Source organism: Heterodontus francisci, chromosome 13 (assembly GCF_036365525.1).
Source record: "Heterodontus francisci isolate sHetFra1 chromosome 13, sHetFra1.hap1, whole genome shotgun sequence".
NCBI lineage: Eukaryota > Metazoa > Chordata > Chondrichthyes > Heterodontiformes > Heterodontidae > Heterodontus > Heterodontus francisci.
Genome location: NC_090383.1, coordinates 2,432,258 through 2,452,022, shown reverse-complemented (window position 1 = coordinate 2,452,022; position 19,765 = coordinate 2,432,258). Strand labels below are relative to the sequence as shown.

Here is a 19,765-nt window from a genome sequence, read left to right as displayed (position 1 = left end):
GGTGAGATGGTTGGATTCTCTCTTGTTGGAGATGGTCATTGCCTGCCACTTGTGTGGCATGAATGTTACTTGCTACTTGTCAGCCCAAGCCTGAATGTTGTCCAGGTCTTGCAGCATGCAGGCACAGCTGCTTCAGTATCTGAGAAGTTGCAAACGGTAGTGAACATCCCCATTTCTGATCTTATGATGGAGGGATGGTCATTGATGAAGCAGCTGAAGATGGTTGGGCCTAAGCCACTACCCTGAGGAACTCCTGGGGTTATGATGATTGTCCAACAACCACAACCATCGTCCTTTATGCTATGTGTGACCCCTACGAATACAGTCTTGGATCGATGCAACTGTGACAGTTAGCTTGGTGAAGATGAGGTCAAGAAGGTCTGATAGATATGTCCTTCAGGGCTCGGTCAGTAGTGATGCTCCTGAGCCACTCTTGGTGATGGGCAGTGGAGACCCTACCACAACTGTCCACCCCCAGCCACACTTGGTCAAATGCTGTCTTGATATCAAGGGAAGTCAGTCACCTCACCTCTTAAATTCAGCTCTTTTGTCCATGTTTAGATCAAGGCTGGAATGAGGTCTGGAGCTGAGAGGCCCTAGCAGAACACAAACTGAGCATCAGTGAGCAGGTGCAGCTTGATAGCAGTGTCGATGACCCCCTTCCATCACTTTGCTGATGATTAAGAGTTAGACTGATAGGGCAGTAATTATCCAGATTGGATTTGTCCTGCTTTTTGTGGACAGGACTCACCTGGCAATCAAAATCCTGGGGGTTACCATTGACCAGAAACTGGACCAACGATATAAATATTGTGATTACAAGAGCAGGTCAAAGACTGGGAATTCTGCTGTAAGTAACTGCAGTGTTGTAGCTGTACTAGAACAGCTTGGCTAGGGCCGCAGCTAGTTCTGGAACACAAATCTTCAGTACTAACCGGGTGTTGTCAGGACCCATAGCCTTTGTTGTATCTGGTGTCTTTGGCCATTGATATTACATGCAATGAATCAGATTGGCTGAAGACTGGCATCCGTGGTGCTGGGCACCTCAGAAGGCTGAGATGGATCATCCACTCGGCCCTTGTGGCTGAAGATTGTTGCAAATGCTTCCGTCATGTCTTTTGCACTGACGTGCTGGGCACCCCCATCATTGAGGATGGGGATATTTGTGGAATCTCCTCCTCCAGTTAGCTGTTTAATTGTCCACCATTCATGACTGGCTGTGGCAGGACTGCATGCTGCTCATGGCATACCGACCTGCACTCCTTATTGAACCAGGGTTGATCCTCTGGCTTGATGGTAATGATAGAATGAGGGATGTATTGGGCCATGAGATTATAGATTGTAATTGAATATAATTTTGCTGCTGCTGATGGCCCACAGCACCTCATGGATGCCCAGTTTTGAGCTGTTCAATCTGTTCTGTATCAGTACAGTAGTGAAAACAGGTGGCGAAAGTGGACTTGGAAATTAGGTTAAAATGTAAGACCGTAGAGAAGCAGTGGCAGACATTTAAGGAGCTATTTCATAATTCTCAACAAAGATATATTCCATTGAGAAAGAGACTCTAAGAAGAATGCATCATCTGGGATAACTAAGGAAATTAAGAATGGTATCAAATTGAAAGAAAAGAGTATGCTGCTTTGAAGATTAGTGGTAGGGTAGAAGATTGGAAAAATTTTAGAAACTAGCAAAGGATGGCTAAGAAAATAATAAAGATGGAGAACGAGTATGAGAGTAAACTAGAAAGAAATATCAAAACATTAATAATGGGAAATAAGGAAATGGTAGAGACTTTGACCAAGTATTTTGTATCTATCTTCACAGTAAAAGACACAAAAAGCATCCCAAAATAGTAAAAAATCAAGAGACAAAAGGAAAGGAGGAACTTAAAGCAATCACAATTATTAAGAAAAAAGTATTAGAAGTAATGGGACTAAAGGCTGACAAGTCCCCTGGACCTGATGATCTGCATCCTAGGGTCTTAAAAAAAAAAGTGGCTGCAGAGGTAGTGGATGCATTGATTGTAGTCTTCCAAAATTCCCTATATTCTGGAAAGGTTTCAGCATATTGGGAAAACTGCAAATGTAATGCCTATTCAAGAAAGGAGGGGAGATAGAAAGCAGGAAGCTATAGGCCAGTTCGCCCAACATCTGTCATTGGGAAAATGTTGGAATCCATTATTAAGGAAGTAGCTGCAGGACATTTAGAAAATCATAATGCAATCAGGCAAAGTCCAGATTGCTTTATGAAAGGGAAATTGTGTTTGACAAATTTTAGTTTTTTGAGGATGTAACAAGCAGGGTGGATAAAGGGAAACCAGGAGATGTGGTATATTTGGATTTCCAAAAGGCATTTGATAAGATGCCAGATAAAAGGTTACTACACAAGAACACGGTGTTGGGAGTAATATATTAGCTTGGATAGAGGATATGCTAACAGGAAACCGAGAATAAGGATAAATAGGACATTTCAGGTTGACAAACTAACTAGTGGAATGCCACAGGGATCAGTACTGGGGCCTCAACTCGTTACAATTTGTATTAATGACTTGCCTGAAGAGACTCAAATTGATGGAAAATACAAAGATTAGGTAGGAAAGCAAGTTGTGAAGAGGACACAAAGTGTCTTCAAAGAGAGTTTTTTTGACTGGAGGGCTGTTTCTAGTGGTAGTCTACTGGGTCCCCTGCTTTTTGTGGTATATGTTGTTAACGAGTTGGACGTAAATGTAGGGGGCATAATCAAGAAGTTGCAGACAACACAAAGTTTGGGCGTGTGGTAGATAGCAAGGAGGGTAACTAGGCTGTGGGAAGATAGTGATGGGTCTGCGGAAAATGGAATTCAACCTGAAGTGCAAGGTAGAACATGGCTACCTGACCCCAACCCGATGACGTGTCAGGCCTGGTCGGGTCCGACACACTCTATACCCTCGGTACGTGACATCAATCTTAATCTACTTTTTAAACAACGTTTCAAGTCCAGTTACAGTTTTTGTTGCTTATCTGCACAAGATTAAAAAGTGAAAAATGGAAGCTAGGTGAACTGAACATTCCCGTGGTCAGGTCGGGTCGGGCACAGGAAAAAATGAAAGAACTCTGGCCACGTTCCATTTGCAGACCTGAACCGACCTTTAGTGTGAAGGGATGCGTTTGGGGAGGTCAAACAAGGCAAAGGAATACATGATTAATGGGAAAATACTGAGATGTGTAGAGAAAGTGAGGGACCTTGGAGTGAATGTCGACAGGTCAACGAGGTGGTTAAGACCACCTATGGAATCCTTTCCTTTATTAGCCGAAGTATAGAATATAAGAGCAGGGAGGTTATGCTGAAACTGTATAACAACGTGAGTACTGTATGCAGTTCTGGTTACCTCATTTCAGAAAGGACGTAATTGCACTGGAGAGAATACAGAGATTTACAAGGATGTTGCCAGGACTGGAAAAATGCAGCTATGCGGAAAGAGTGGATAGGTTGAGGGGAGATCTGATTGACATACAAAATTGTGAGGGGCCTGGCTAGAGTGGAGGTGAACAGCCTTAACAGCGAAGTTAGGACTAGGGGGCCTAGATTTAAAGTGATTGGTAGAAAAATTAGAGGGGAGATGAAAAAATTTTCACCCAGAGGGTGGTGAGGGTCTGGAACTCACTGCCTGAAAGGGTAGTTGAGGCAGAGACCCTCAACTCATTCCAAAGGAGTCTGGATATACTCAAGTGCTGTAATCTGCAGGGCTAAGGACCAAATGCTAGAAGGTGGGGTTAGAATGGATGGATTGTTTCTCAGCTGGCACAGACATGATCACACCTAGAGTACTGTGTACAGTTTTGTCTCCTTGCTTAAGGAGGGATTATATCTGCATTGGAAGAAATTTAGCAAAGGCTGATTCCTAAGATGAAGGGGTTGTCTTATAAGGCAAGGTTGGGTCTGTGTTCATTGGGAGAGGTGATCTAATTAAAACAGAATAAGGGGGTCTCCCATTGAAGATAGGGCTAAGGAGGAATTCCTTCTCTGAGGATCATCAATCTTGGGAATTCCCTTGCCTCTCCCGAGAGCAGTGGAGGCTGGCTTATTGAATATATTCAAGGCTGTTATTTTTGCGCCATAAGGGAGTCGAGGATTATGGGGGCAGACAGGAACATGGAGTTAAGGCCACAGTCAGATCAGGCAGGATTCTAGATTTAATCTGATTTTTTTGAAGGCACTAGCTCAGTGCCATTACAGCTAATAAGTGATGACAGAGACTTAGCTTAATGGCTGCTGAACCCTATAAAACATCCAATCACATCCATATTGCTGACTCCTAAGTAGTCTTGGGGCTGCAGTACTAACACTCCACACCGTCAGAAGGACCAAGGCAGTGTTTGAAACTTAATTTTGCAACTTTCAGCACAGGTACATTAAGTACAGTTAAACCAGTTTGTAATTTTGGACAGCGAAGGTTGGCTGTTGCAGAGAGGGTATCACAACCAAGCCCACTTCTCTCCTTCCGTAACATCCATTCATGTACACTACCTGCAGCTGTTACTGGATAGGAAGCAGAAATAGGACCCCTGACTGCTTGTGGATTGGAGAGGTGACAGAGGCAGAAAACAATTGAACTAACTGTATGACAGTCATAATGAAATTCTCAGTCAATACAGAGCATATAAGAGCCATCTGAGCAGACAGATGAGCTGTTAAAGCAAAACCTATGCTACAGCACCTCTGGTCATACAGCACTCTGCACTGAAGCATCAACTAACATTATGTGCTCAAATCCCCAGTTGACAAACTCATAACTCCCACCAAACTCCCAAAGTGTGACGCTGAATGAACTAAGCAAAAATAGGTTAGTAGGAAAGTTCTTCACCTCCTGTGCTATCTGGAATTGAAGGCTGGGTTGTGTGTCAGAGTCCTGGCAATTCAGCACGCAAAAGTTTTTTTAAAAAAACTTATCTGTTTGAGGGGGGGAAAATCATGAGATCTTTGGTGATAATGATCCAGAGATATGACCATACAATTAAAAAATCTCACTCCCATCACCACACAGCACAATTAGTGGCAGAGCAGAAACACATAGCAGCACTGGGTATGCAGCCAACTCTTACTTTCACCAACAGTCACGGGAAGGTGTTGAAAGAATAAACCATTTGCAAGCGGCAGCACTACTATGGCTGAAGAGCCCACCTTATTGCTGCTATGATTAACACATCAGACAACTGAAGGAGAAAATACAAAGGCTCGGTTATGTGGTCTTTCCTTAAAAATAAACAACCACCCAACATTAGCCAACCTCAAACAGAACAGAAAACACACCAATAATTTTCACATTGCACTTTATTACAGTTCAAAGACAGTGTAAAGTAAGCACTAGTTCTGAACAGAAAACTCAAACTTTGAAAGTACTGGTTGAATTATTTTAAGAACCAAGTTGAATTCATAGTATTGTTGAAAGAACAAAATTGGGGCCAGATTTTAACTTTGTTACATCAATACAACTGCAAGTACTCAGAGCTTTCTGTAGGACATGGTTTTAAAATCTCCACAAAAAGGTGGTGACAAGTACAAGTTTAAAATGGTAAACAATTTTGCAAACAGTTACTTGGAAGAAGCAAGTATTCTCACACCCAAAGCTAACATATACTCTGAGCATCTTAATGTACATAAAATTATGTCTGAATCACATTACGGTGCAACCCATCACATGATAAATAAAGCACTTTCAGTGGGTTAGAATCATAAATCTTCCTTCTAGTGGTCCAGGATCCGCAGATTGCCTGAAACAATCTTATTTTCCAATACAGCACCTGGAGGTATGTCAATCCTATCTCCATGATTTGCAATAATTATAACTGTTCCCTAAACAGAAAGAAATTAATTGTTGATGCCAAGTATCTTAGAAACTTTTATCTAAATTAATAGAAAAGATGCTATTGATGATGCCCTTAAAACATTTTAGAATATGTTGCATATCACTTTTTTGTGTTTCTGGTTTTATCTGAAGGGCACCTCACTGGCAGTGGAAGGTGAATGTAGCAATGTAACAAGATGTGAGTTTATATCTACGATGCTCAGAAAATTCTCAGTCCAAGATGCGTTACTCTACATCTCAATCTGTATTAAATGGTCATTTTATTCAGTTTGCAATTATCTGGAATATCTATTTTCTTGTTCCTTCAGATAAGACATAAACCAAGACCCCCATCAGCCCGTTCAGGTGGATGTAAAAGATCCCGTTGTCTTCACCAATAATTATCTCTTTGAACATAAGTTAGACAAATTATACTGAACCTTTGTGGCCTAACCAGAGATTTATAAGAGTATTGCATCCAGTTCTAGTTACCACATTTTAGGAAGGATGTGAGGGTCCTCGAGAGGGTGCAGAGCAGATTTATCCAAATGGTTCCAGGGATGGGGGATTTTAGTTACAAGGTTAGGTTGGAAAAGCTGGGGTTGTTCTTTCTGGAGCAAACGAGATTGAGGAGAGATTTGATAAAGGTGTACAAAATTATGACAGGTTTAGATAAGATAGACAAACAAAAACTATTTCCATTAGCTTATGGTACAAGGACTAGGACACAGATTTAAAGTTTTGGGCATGAGATGTGGTGGGGTGGGGGGAAATGTGAGAAAGAGCTTTTATTTTAGGCAGCGAATGTTAATGACCTGAATCTTGCTGCCTATGGAGGGTAGTGGAAGCAGAGACAATCAATGGTTCCGTAAGGAAACTGGATAGACATTTGAGAGAAATAAACTATCAGGGTTATGGGGATAGAGCGGGAGAATGGGACTGACTGGATTGCTCTAGAGAGCTGGCATGGACTCAATGGGCTGAATGGCCTCCTTCTGTGCTGTAATGACTGACTATGATTAAACAGATTATCTGGTCATTATTTCGTTTGTGTTTGTGGAAACTTCCTGTGTGCAAATTGGCTGCTGCGTTTCCTACGTTACAGCAGTGATTACACTTCAGAAGTACTTCAGTGGCTGTAAACACAAATGTCTGGAGGTCATGAAAGCTGCTGTATAAATGCCTAATAAATGAGCAAACTAGATACAGAAAACCAAATCAAAAACATAGAATAAAGCACCCATTATGAAATATTATCAGGAACGGATGCCAACAAAACCAGTTTGTCTAACATACCCACAGCCACTTTGTTCATTGTTATGACTAGACAATGTGAAAAGTACTTACATCTCTATCCTGTGTAACAATTTACTTGAAAGAAAGTCTCAAATACCACTAAAAAGCTGAACTTGAACACTTACTGTTTGTCAGCCTGAAATTCCCATGATGTCACTTTTACAGTTGGTGTTTGTTTTGCTAAAATCAGAAGCAGCTTGACTACTTTGTCTTTTGATGGAAGGAAAACTGACTTGGCATTATCTAATCAACTGCAAGATTGCCTTATTTCTTTTAAAATGATTACTGCAGTGACTGCTTTGGGTTATGATGTAGGATTTCACAGATTAGGCAATTTAGAACAGTAATTTAGACAAATTAAGCACATCCTTTACAATACAAAATACCAACACAACACAGCCCTTTACCAACCTTCAATATAACGTGCTTCCCAAAAGTAACATCTCCTGAAACTGTAAGGTGATCCAATTCAAGTATATCTGGTATACTCTCCAGCCTCTTCAGGTAATCTTGTACCTGTTTAGGAAGAAAAATTGATTTTATGTGACACTGAACACACTCATCAGCAGCAGACTGAAGGTACACCCCCGATAATTCCAAACACGAAAGCCCACCACGCATCAACATCCCTTGCACAACAATGATGCTAAATACCAGCACTTTGCACGGTCGCTAGAACGCTTGCTAACCGCTAAAGCCTCAAATGGGAAGCACCAGTGCTGGCATCGATGAAGTTTGGAAGTCACGAAGCTCAATCATCTATGAAACAGCAGAAGCATCATTTGATAAAGGCAGAATCTGCAACAAGGGACAGTGTGAGACTTACTCAACTGAAATGATATCTGTCACTGATGCAAAAAACAAAGCCTACATGATGCACAATATAAACCCAACAGCTAAGACACTGATCGATATGTGGAACAAGAGGATCTGAAAGATGTTTTGACACAATGCACTCGAAACAATTCATGACTATCGATGCAAGAGCAACTGGTCGGTAATCATTCAACTCAACAGGCCGCGACTTCTCAGCAAGTGGAATGATGATGGCTGATTTCCAACAACAAGGAACAGTATGCTTTTCAAACGATTTCTGAAAGACCAGAGAAAAAGGAACTGCCAACTGATGAACACATTCCTGGAGAACTTTTCTGCTGATCCGATTTGGGCCACAAGCTTTCCGTGGATTCACTTGCTCGAATTGCTTCTCTACCTCCCAATTGTTGATGGGAACATGAGATCCTACTAATCCACAAAGTGAAGCCTGCCTCAAAATCACATATTCGTCAAATTTGTCATCTTCAAACCAGCTAAATCCGTTCAATTCATTCACATCATCACGAGGATTGTCTGTGCACAGAAAGGGGTTATTTCTCTTTTTTGATGTGAAGCCGGTCATTTTATGCACACACTTCCATGCATCTCTGGGATTATTTGTCCCGAAACAATTATGCAGCTTGTCTCTATTGTTACAACCGACCGCTCAAGACAAAGCCCCCAATCAAAATATATGATTCTGATTGTGGTGGGAGAAATGCACTGTTAATTCAATCCTGCCCCTCCACTGATCACCTATCATTTTAAACTTTCCAAATTAAAGACCCAGCCACATTGTACCATCTATTAACTCCTGAATGAGGCTAACCAAACCAGGTGTCTTTAGATGAACAAATTAACTATTTAATTAGAAAAACTAAATTCTTAAACACCAAGATATAAACATTTAAAATAGAAAAATTAGTGTCCTTGCATATTTACGCTCCTGCCGAAGTGAAATCTTCCCATGTGGAATAGTCCAAAGTTGCTTGAAGTTCTCACAGCCATCCGATTGGGGGGGGGGCGCGGGTGGGCAAGTTCTTCATCAGAACAGTCTGTAGTCCAGTTCAGCAGTTGAAGTGATGCTTTTCTTCTCCAGCGATGAATTTCAGCAATTACAGTTCAGCAGTTAAATGAATTTGGTTATTTTCCTTTAAGAAATTAATCTGACTTGACATCAGAATTCTGAGAGTATAATGAATAGGGTTTAAATAAACTGAGAGAGCTCTCTTTCCTTCAGTGTATGCTGGCAGACAGTCTGTGTGTGCATCTGTTAACTGTGTCTCAAAAGCCAGTTTATCAGCTAGTTTCAAACGCCAATCGGCAACACTGTATCTCATGTCTTTGGTCCCAAGCGGTTGTATCCTATAGCAACGAGAATGTATTCTTTGACTCAGTCCCTACAGCCTGCTGCCTTAAAGCAGTACTGATCCTGTTACAGACTTAAAGGCACACTGCATACTTCCCGGAAAATAAAAAATCTACAGGATCGTAACACTATACACATTTTCCATATCCTTGGACAATCATCCTTGGGGCTCTCTGATAACATGCTGAAAAACATTTTTAAACAACTTTTAACCCTGAATCTTGACCCAAGAAGGGACAAGTTATTTAAAATAATAAAAAGGTAATGTTTAAAAAAACACTAGATGCTTGTTTAAGATTCTCCAGGTTCTCTTCTGCTTCCAATTTAGTGAATAAATAACAGATGGCTGGCACTTCATTCACATAATTAAAAAGGAGATTGGATCTGCAGTGCAACCAGTTTATAACCATACAAAAATCAGTAACATGAGCTGAAAGTTGGACAGGATAGAGGATCTAAAATGTCATGAAGCTAACAGATGGTTTGTTTTTTTTTGGCATCTGCAGAACTCATTACCTTAGTAAAGGAACTGCCCAGCTTAACCAAAGGCACAGTTCGGAATTCTCTCTTGTCACTCATTGTCAGGGATCCAGCATTAAGGCTGTAAAGGTTGGACATCACCAACATCAAATCAGAGGTGGTCTTGACAGGCAAGAAGCGACTGCGAGGCACATTAATACCTAGGGCATTTTCAAAGCACTTAATGGCAGCACCAACAGCTGTCTCAAGCTGAATCACGTTTCGGCCATCATCCAATGTCTATTGGAAAGAAAAATAATTTATATAACATCTTAAAGAAACTTCCTATGGCACTTCATAGGAGCATAATCAGACAAAACTTGACACTGAATCAAAGGAGGCGCTATTTAGACAGGTGATTAAAAGCTTGAACAAAGAGGCACGTTTTAAGGAGGATCTTGCGAGCCGGAGATGTGGAGAATTCTGAAGTTTAGGGCCAAGAGGTCTGAAGTCACAGTCACCAATGATGGGGCAAAGGTAGCAGGGGTTGCACACAAACCCAGAGTTAGAGAAGCACAGAGTTCCAAGAGGGAGGGTTGAGGCCATGGGAAGGTGTGAACACAGGGATGAGAATCTTACATTTGAGGCATTGGTGCATTTAGCCAATGTAGATCAACGAGCACAGGGGTGATGGGTGAAAAGGACTTGGTGTGGGACAGGATACCCACAGCAAAGTGAGCTCAAGTTTATGGAGGTTGGAATATAGCAGGCTGGCGAGGAAAGCATTGGAACATTCGAGTCAGGAGGTAAGAAAAGCATGGATGAGTTTCAGCAGATGGGCTGAGGCAGTGGCAGAGACAGGCAATGTTACAGAGGTGGTACGAGGCAGCCTTTGTGACAGACAGGATATAGTGTTAGAAGCTTAGCTCCATAGGATGGTGAAATTATGAACAATTTGGTTCAACCAGAGACAGTGACCAAGGAGGGTGGTGGAATCCGCAGCAAAGACTAAAGACAATGGCCGGGGGGAGAAAAGAGGGGGGCGGGGGGGAATGGATAGATGGTTGGGGTCTCTAGAGGCAAGGGTGCAGGGGTGGGACGAGTAGCCATTGCAGGAAACACAGCATAACGTAGTTTAAAATAATGCCACCCCAGTCAGGATTAAGGAGAAACTAACAGGGTCCTTCAATTAACACCCCAGTTCTTTGAAGTGAATGAGTGATGTTGCTAATGGTAACAGCTGGTGTTCTTACTCCACCACCACCCTCCCCACAGAGGGGGCATCAAAAAATATTTCAGGAAAATCTATTAATCTTGTTTATTCCAGGTGTTCCTGTCACCATTTCCTCTAACTGAGGAACGTCACAGGAAATAGAAACTTTATAGCAAGTTAAAAATTCTATTTGTAACAATGAAATCTAGATACATTTCTGATCTGTAAACTGATACCAAGCACTATTACTATTTTAATCTTTAAAAGTCATTTTCGTTTCAATACAAATTAATCTAGGAAGAGGCTACATTCGTACATCACATTCCATGGCCTCCATACATCTCATAGCAGCTCACACACAATGAATTACTTTTGAGTAACTCTGTAAATCATTGTTACACAAATTAATTTCACATAGCAAGACCCCACAAACAGCAGAGAGATAAATGACTAGTTAATCTGTTTTTGATAGTTTTTATTGAGGGATGCAGTGGCCAGGACACTGGAGAACTCCTCTGCTCTTCCTTGAATCTTTAATATTCACCTTAAATTAAAATCTGAAAGATGGCACCTCCAACAAGGACCCCTCAGTACTGCTCCAAGAGTAGGCCAGGATTAAATGCTGAAGCCCTGGAGTGGGACTTCAATGCACAACCTGCCATCTCGGAGGCAAGTGTGCTACCAAGCCAAAATAAAACATACGCAAATCAGTCCAAAACCTACTACATAATTGGAATTCATTCATTTAGTGATAGGAAATGCTACTGTATTTTTAAATGGTTTAAAATGTTTTAAAATTAATAGTCAAAATAGAAAACTGGAATAAATTAGCAGCTAATTATGAAAACTAAGTTATGAAAGAACACTGCAATGAAATAACTATCGTGAAACCTGGTATTTAATGGTGTAATCCAGATGGCAGGGCCTTGTAGTAGAGGGAATGTGGTGATAGGTACCATCTTTTGGATGGCAAATTAACCCAAAGCTCCCTCTGTCTGCTTAAGTGAATATTTAAGATCCCATGGCTCTATTTAAAGAGGGGCAGCGTCATGATCAAGATTTTTTTCCTCAACCAATACCACAAACAGTTCAACTGGTCATTGATTTAACTGCAGCTTGTGGGATATCACAGTACACAAATTGGTTGATACTATCCTACTGTGACCATACTCCAAAAGTAAATAATGTGAAGCAATTTAAGACAGAGATGGCATACAATGTTACATCAATGAAAGTATTTAAGCTTTTCTTTGGTTTTTTTTTAAAAAGGACATGCATGTATATTTTATAAATGACAGTACCTTTGGGTTTAAAATGATTTCCATGTTAATAGCATTTTGCTGTTGTAGCCTTTTGATTGCAGTCAAAGAAATCCACAAGTTATTGGTGTTGAAGATCTTGAACTTGGTGACCGATTTAAACTCATCAACATGTGTTTTAGGCACTTGGGCTATTTCCAGCAGTCTCAGCTTACCATCATACTGAATAAGGGTACCCCCCTGCAGAACAAAGACTTTCAGAATCAAATTGCAAAAACATGAAGCCACTTACCCACAAAGCAGACAATTCAAAACTGTTTTATCCCCATCCTCAAAGAATGCAAAAATACCTCCCGTAAAAATAGCAATGCTGTGACAAACAGTACAATGAGAACAAGCATGAACCAAAACAACCACTGAGACTGCATGCAACATGTCCTGCATGATTGAGAAAACGCAATACTACCCTACTTATTTCCATATAGTTAAGATTATATCTTACCACTTAAAATAATTAATTCAGTGTTAGTCATTTGGCAGAGTAAAGAACACGTATGTAGAAACTGCAGTTCAATATTTTAAATACCCAATGTATGAGGAAATCTTTTTAAAATTAAAAAATCTTGACTAATGATATACCAGACTTTTGCCAATAATTAAGCATTGTAAATGAAGTATCTTACAATATATGATGTGAAATTGTTGAATTGAAGCATTATCTGTCTTTTGCTATTTTCCTAATCAGCTGGTTATACCAGCAACAATTCACTGCTGGACTGACTTGCGTTGGTCCAAACTTTCCCCACATCACTTCTCTGGACATAACAGATAATGTTTTAGCCAAGTTAAAGATAAGAGGCAGTAATTAAATCAAAGTTATGGTGAAGTATAGTGCTCCTAAAACAAATGTTTCAGCCACTCAGTTCAACAACTACTTTGCAACTCTTGTCAAAGTCTTTTTATTCCAATACATAGAACATAGAACAGTACAGCACAGTACAGGCCCTTCGGCCCACGATGTTGTGCCGAACCTTTAACCTACTCTAAGATCAAACTAACTACCTACCCTTCATTCTACTATCATCCATGTACCTATCCAAGAGCCGCTTAAATGTCCCTAATGTATCTGCTTCTACCACCACCGCTGGCAGTGCATTCCACGCACCCACCACTCTGTGTAAAGAACCTACCTCTGACATCTCCCCGAAACCTTCCTCCAATCACCTTAAAATTATGCCCCCTGGTGATAGCCCTTTCCACCCTGGGAAAAAGTCTCTGGCTATCCACTCTATCTATGCCTCTCATCATCTTGTACCCCTCTATCAAGTCACCTCTCATCCTTCTTCGCTCCAATGAGAAAAGCCCCAGCTCCCTCAATCTTTCTTTGTAGGACATGCCCTCCAGTCCAGGCAGCATCCTGGTAAATCTCCTCTGCACCCTCTCTAAAACTTCCACATCCTTCCTATAATGAGGCGACCAGAACTGAACACAATATTCCAAGTGTGGTTGAACCAGGGCCTTATAGAGCTGCAGCATAACCTCGCGGCTCTTAAACTCAATCCCCCTGTTGATGAAAGCCAACACACCATACGCCTTCTTAACAACCCTATCAACTTGGGTGGTAACTTTGAGGGATCTATGGACATGGACCGCAAGATCCCTCTGTTCCTCCACACTGCCAAGAATCCTGTCTTTAAGCCTGTATTCCGCATTCAAATTCGACCTTCCAAAATGAATCACTTCACACTTTTCCAGGTTGAACTCCATCTGCCACTTCTCAGCCCAGCTCTGCATCCTGTCAATGTCCCACTGCAACCTACAACAGCCTTCCACACTATCTACAACTCCAGCAACCTTCGTGTCATCGGCAAACTTGCTAACCCAGCCTTCCACTTCCTCATCCAAGTCATTTATAAAAATCACAAAGAGCAGAGGTCCCAGAACAGATCCCTGCGGAACACCACTGGTCACCGAGCTCCAGGCTGAATACTTTCCATCTACTAACACCCTCTGTCTTCTATGGGCCAGCCAATTCTGTATCCAGACAGCCAACTTTCCCTGTAACCCATGCCTCCTTACTTTCTGAATGAGCCTACCATGGGGAACCTTATCAAACGCCTTGCTAAAATCCATATACACCACATCCACTGCTCTTCCTTCATCAACGTGTTTTGTCACATCTTCAAAGAATTCAATAAGGCTTGTGAGGCATGACCTGCCCCTCACAAAGCCATGCTGACTGTTTCTAAATCAAACTATGCTTTTCCAAATAATCATAAATCCTGTCTCTCAGAATCCTCTCCAATAATTTGCCCACTACCGACGTAAGATTGACTGGTCTATAATTCCCAGGGTTATCCCTATTCCCTCACCACCACCCAGGACAAAGCAGTCCGCTTGACTGGCACCTTAAACATTCACTCTCTCCATCACCAGCACACAGTGGCAACAGTGTGTACCATCTACGAGATGCACTACACCAACTCACCAAGCCTCCTTCGACAGCAACTTCGACCTAGTAGAAAAGGGCAGCAGGCGCATGGGACCACCGACTGCAAGTTCCCCTCAATGCACTCACCATCCTGACTTGGAACTATATCGCCACTCCTTCACTATTGCTGGGTCAGAATCCTGGAACTTCCTCTCAAATGGCACTATAGGTGTACCTACACCCCATGGACTACAGCACTTAAAGATGGTGGCTCACAACCACCTTCTCAAGGACAATTAGGGAATGGGCAATAAACACTGGCCTAGCCAGCGATGCCCACAACACATGAATAAAAAAATATGCTGGAAAACCCACTGGATTCCATCATAACTGAACTTACTGATCATGTATCATTTGCAGCACGTTGCATTACAAACGAAGAGCATCAAGAATTCCTACATTCACAATGTTTAGATTTGCACACCTTTAAAATATGAATATTTATTTTCTTGAATCTGCTCAGGCTAAATTTTTCTGTTTAACTTCCGCTTTTATAACTGTCAACGGGAGGTGACTGGTTGGCCAAATATAGGAAGATGAGTTTATCACAGGGCACTACTTGGAATTTACCGGTAATTATGGAGTTCAGGATCTTGCCTCATCCTTACTATGGGGCAACCCCTTGTTCATTAATAGATCAGAAAAACAAATTAATCAGGAATTTTACACATTAATGTTTAAAAGTACATATAAATGATGTAGTGTTTATGAAATAGAGTATCTTGTTAATTGGATTCCAAACAACCTTTACATTATATTGCCAGCAAATTACCTTAACATCTGCTCTTGTCTTGTCAGTTACTTCCATAAGAAACTCACATTGTTTGCCATTTGGTGGATTCAAGAGATGATGGAGAATGTTCAGATCAACCGTTGCTCCAAGATTATCAATGTTAGATACAAAAATATATTCTTTTCCCTGTTGCAGAAAGGTTTCCAATAAACCAGAGTTGGAGAAGCTGCCATAGATATCTCCATGACCTGGTGGATACCAGGCCTCTGCATTGTCCCCAAAACTAGATAAACCCTTAGCTATAGGAAGCAAGGACTCTTTATCAATCCGTGGATACCTGAGGAGTAATTCAGAAAATCAGGGCATTTTACTAAAGGATCTGGATTACTTGGATTATGGGAAGTTCAAGTTATTATACTCCAAACTATGACTACCAGGCACGATTAGGTAAAAGTTAAGGAATTCTGGTGGACAATGCTGTGTTAAACAATTATATTGATAACAAGATAAAAAACACTGTGTACAGTTCTGGGCACCACACTATAGGAAGGATGTGATTGCACTGGAGAGGGTGCAGAGGAGATTCACCAGGACGTTGCCTGGGCTGGAGCATTTCAGCTATGAAGAGAGACTGGATAGGCTAGGGTTGTTTTTCTTAGAGCAGAGAAGGCAGAGGGGAGATCTGATTGAGGTATACAGAATTATGAGGGGCATAGTTAGGAAGAAACTTTTTCCCTTAGCGGAGTAGTCAATAACCAGGGGGCATAGATTTAAGGTAAGGGGCAGGAGGTTTAAGAGAGATTTGAGGAAATTATTTTTCACACAGAGGGTGGTTGGAATCTGGAACACACTGCCTGAAGGAGTGGTAGGAATCCTGACAACATTTAAGTAGTATTTAGATGAGCACTTGAAACGCCATAACATACAAGGCTATGGGCCGAAGGGCCTGTTTCTGTGCTGTATAACTATGACTCTATGTGATCATACTTTGCATTTAAGTCAGATATTTACTTTTTATTAAAATATAGTTTATTTTAGGATTATTTGTGTGGCTCTGTCCCACAGGGGACAGTTCATCAGGACACCTACCTTTTAAGAAAAGAAAGTGTTTATTTGAAGAGTTATGCTTTGATTTCAGAAAAAGCATTCCTTCTTTTTGAATGCATGCCACAGCCACCTTAGAAATTATTAATGAAGGTCAGGCACAATAAAAAAAAAGTGATACTTCTCCAAGTCTTTTCTCTGTCTACAGGCAGCAACAGATGTTGTTAGCCAGAATTAAGAAAATCCCATGTTTATGCAGTTATACATTTGGTCCAGTAATATTTAAATGATCCAGGTATTCATAGGTTACAAATTATAGCACCACTGCTTTGAGAGCAGTAGAGGGTAAAGTGTAAATGACAGCTGGTAAGACTCCATTATATTGCCAGGCTGCAAACTGCATTTTGGCTGCTAGTGTAGGTAGAATTATGCACGTGTCCAGTTACAGGGACCGTGCAAGAGTGTGGCAACAGTGCACACATTTTCAAAATATCAAAAAGATTCTGCTAACATTTACAAAAAAAAGTGTTCAGGAGATCCAGTAACTAGTAGAGTACTTTTTTAAAAATGGGCTTAACATTGAACTGTAGTTGGACTCCATTATCATGGTGTTAAGAGTTTGCAGACAGGTGATAATAGAGCTGATAACCAAAAGCTTGGCAAAGATGTAGGATTTAAAGAACCTCTTAAAAGGAGAGAGGCGGAGGGGTTGAGGGCAGGCATTCCAGAGCTCAGGGTCCAGGCAGTTGAAGACATGGCAGGATGGTTAAAATCAGGGATGCTTAAGCCGCCAGAATAATAGCGCAGATATCTTGGAGGGCTGTAGGCGAGTTTAGAAACAGGGAGAGGCCAGGCCAGCCATGGAACGATTTGAAAACAAGGATGAGAATTTTAACATTGAGATGATGCTGGACCGACGCCAATGAACGTCAGCAAGCACAGGAGTGATGAACGAATGGAACGTGGTGTGAGTAAGGGCACAGGCAGCAGAGTTTTGGAGACTTCAAGTTTATGGACGGTAGAACATAGGAGACCAGCCAGGAGTGCTTTGGAATAGTGAAGCCTGGAGGTAACAAATCCACAGATGAGGGCTTTAGCAGTTGAACGGAGACAGAGGCAGTATCAAGTAATGTTAGAGCTGGAAATAGGCAGTCTTAGTGATGCCGTGGACATATAGTCGGAAACTCATCTTGGGGTCAAATATGACAACCAAGGTTGCGAATAATCTGATTCGACCTCAGACAGTTGCCAGGGAGGGGGATGGAGTTGGTGGCTAGGGAACAGAGTCTGTGGTGGGAATCAAAGACAATGGCTTTGGTCTTCCCAATACTTAGATGGAGGAAGTTTCTGCTCATCCAGTACTGGATGTGAGATATGCAGTATAACAATTTAAAGACAGTGGAGGGATTGAGAGAGGTAGTGGCAAATTAGAACTGGATATTATCAGTGTACATGTGAAAACTGACACTGATTTTGGATAGTGCTGAAGAGGCATAGAATGCAGATGAGATATAGAAGGGGGCCAAGGACAGATCCTTGGGGGACACCTCAAGCTGTGCGAGCAAGAGGAGAAGGTGATTCTCTGGCAACGATTAGATGGATAAAAATTGAACCAGACAAGTGCAGTCCCACCCAGCTGGACGACAATGGAGAGTGTTGGAGGAGGATGGCATGGTCAACGGCGTCAAAGGCTGAGACAGGTCGAGAAGGACGAGGAGGGATAGTTTACCTTTGTCACAGTGACACAGGATGTCATTTGTGACTTTGATAAGAGCTGCTCCAGGACTGCGGTAGGGGTGGAAAACTGATTGGAGGGATTCAAAAATGGAGCTCTGTGAGGCAACAACGCGTTAAAGGACTTTGGAGAGGAAAGGGAGGCTGAAGATGGAATGGTAGTTTGCAAGGATGGAGGGGCCAAGGGTGTTTTTTTTTTTGAGGAGAGGTGAACAGTACTGAGGAGAAAGAATATTTAGCAATAATATAAAAGCAAAATACTGCGGATGCTGGAAATCTGAAATCAAAACAAGAAATGCTGGAACCACTCAGCAGGTCTGGCAGCATCTGTGGAAAGAGAAGCAGAGTTAACGTTTCAGGTCAGTGACCCTTCTTCGGAACTAGCAAATATTAGAAATGTCACAGGTTATAAGTAAGTGAGGTGGGGGTGGGGCAAGAGATAACAAAGGAGGTGTAGATTGGACCAGGCCACATAGCTGACCAAAAGGTCATGGAGCAAAGGCAACAATATGTTAATGGTGTGTTGAAAGACAAAGCATTAGTACAGATTAGGTGTTAACGGACTGAATATTGAACAGCAGCAAGTGCAAACCTGAAAACAAACAGTGGGTAAGCAAACTGAACAAACTAAGATGAAATGAAATAAATACAAAAAAAAGATTGTAAAAAATGTAAAAAGGAACAACTAAAAATGAAAGTAAAATGGGGGACTGTCATGCTCTGAAATTATTGAACTCAATGTTCAGTCCGGCAGGCTGTAGTGTGCCTAATCGGTAGATGAGATGCTGTTCCTCGAGCTTGCGTTGATGTTCACTGGGACACTGCAGCAATCCCAGGACAGAGATGCGAGCATGAGAGCAGGGGGGAGTGTCGAAATGGCAAGCAACCGGAAGCTCAGGGTCCTGCTTGCGGACTGAGCGGAGGTGTACCGCAAAACGGTCACCCAGTCTGCGCTTGGTCTCCCCAATGTAGAGGAGACCACATTGTGAGCAGTGAATACAGTATACTACATTGAAAGAAGTACAAGTAAATCGCTGCTTCACCTGAAAGGAGTGTTTGGGGCCTGGGATAGTGAGGAGAGAGGAGGTAAATGGGCAGGTATTACACCTCCTGCGATTGCAGGGGAAGGTGCCATGGGATGGGGACGAGGCGGTGGGGGTAATGGAGGAGTGGACCAGGGTGTCGCGGAGGGAACGATCCCTTCGGAATGCTGACAGGGGAAGGGAGGGGAAGATGCGTTTGGTAGTGGCATCATGCTGGAGGTGGCGGAAATGGCGAAGGATGATCCTTTGGATATGGAGGCTGATGGGGTGGAAAGTGAGGACAAGGGGAACCCTGTCACTATTCTGGGAGGGAGGGGAAGGGTTGAGGGCAGAGGTGCGGGAAAATGGGCCGGACACGGTTGAGGGCCCTGTCAACAACAGTGGGGGGGGGGGGGGAGGAATCCTCAGTTGAGGAAAAAGGAGGTCATACCAGAAGCACCGTCATGGAAGGTAGCATCATCAGAGCAGATGCGTCGAAGACGGA

General features: G+C 42.0%; 1 protein-coding gene across 5 annotated transcripts in view; it reads right to left on the bottom strand.

Moving 5' to 3' along the window:
* Positions 1-5,292: 5,292 nt before the first annotated feature.
* The window catches only part of ugp2b (UDP-glucose pyrophosphorylase 2b), a 49,061-nt gene continuing 34,588 nt past the window's right edge, over positions 5,293-19,765 (bottom strand). For all 5 annotated transcript variants that reach the window (XM_068044242.1, XM_068044241.1, XM_068044243.1 and 2 more), the window contains 5 exons: positions 15,500-15,797; positions 12,279-12,476; positions 9,822-10,064; positions 7,532-7,636; positions 5,293-5,832 (listed from right to left, as the gene is read on the bottom strand). In XM_068044242.1, coding sequence (XP_067900343.1) covers positions 5,725-5,832; positions 7,532-7,636; positions 9,822-10,064; positions 12,279-12,476; positions 15,500-15,797 — 952 coding nt within the window. In that variant the 3' untranslated portion in view covers positions 5,293-5,724. The remainder of the gene's footprint in view (positions 5,833-7,531; positions 7,637-9,821; positions 10,065-12,278; positions 12,477-15,499; positions 15,798-19,765) is intronic.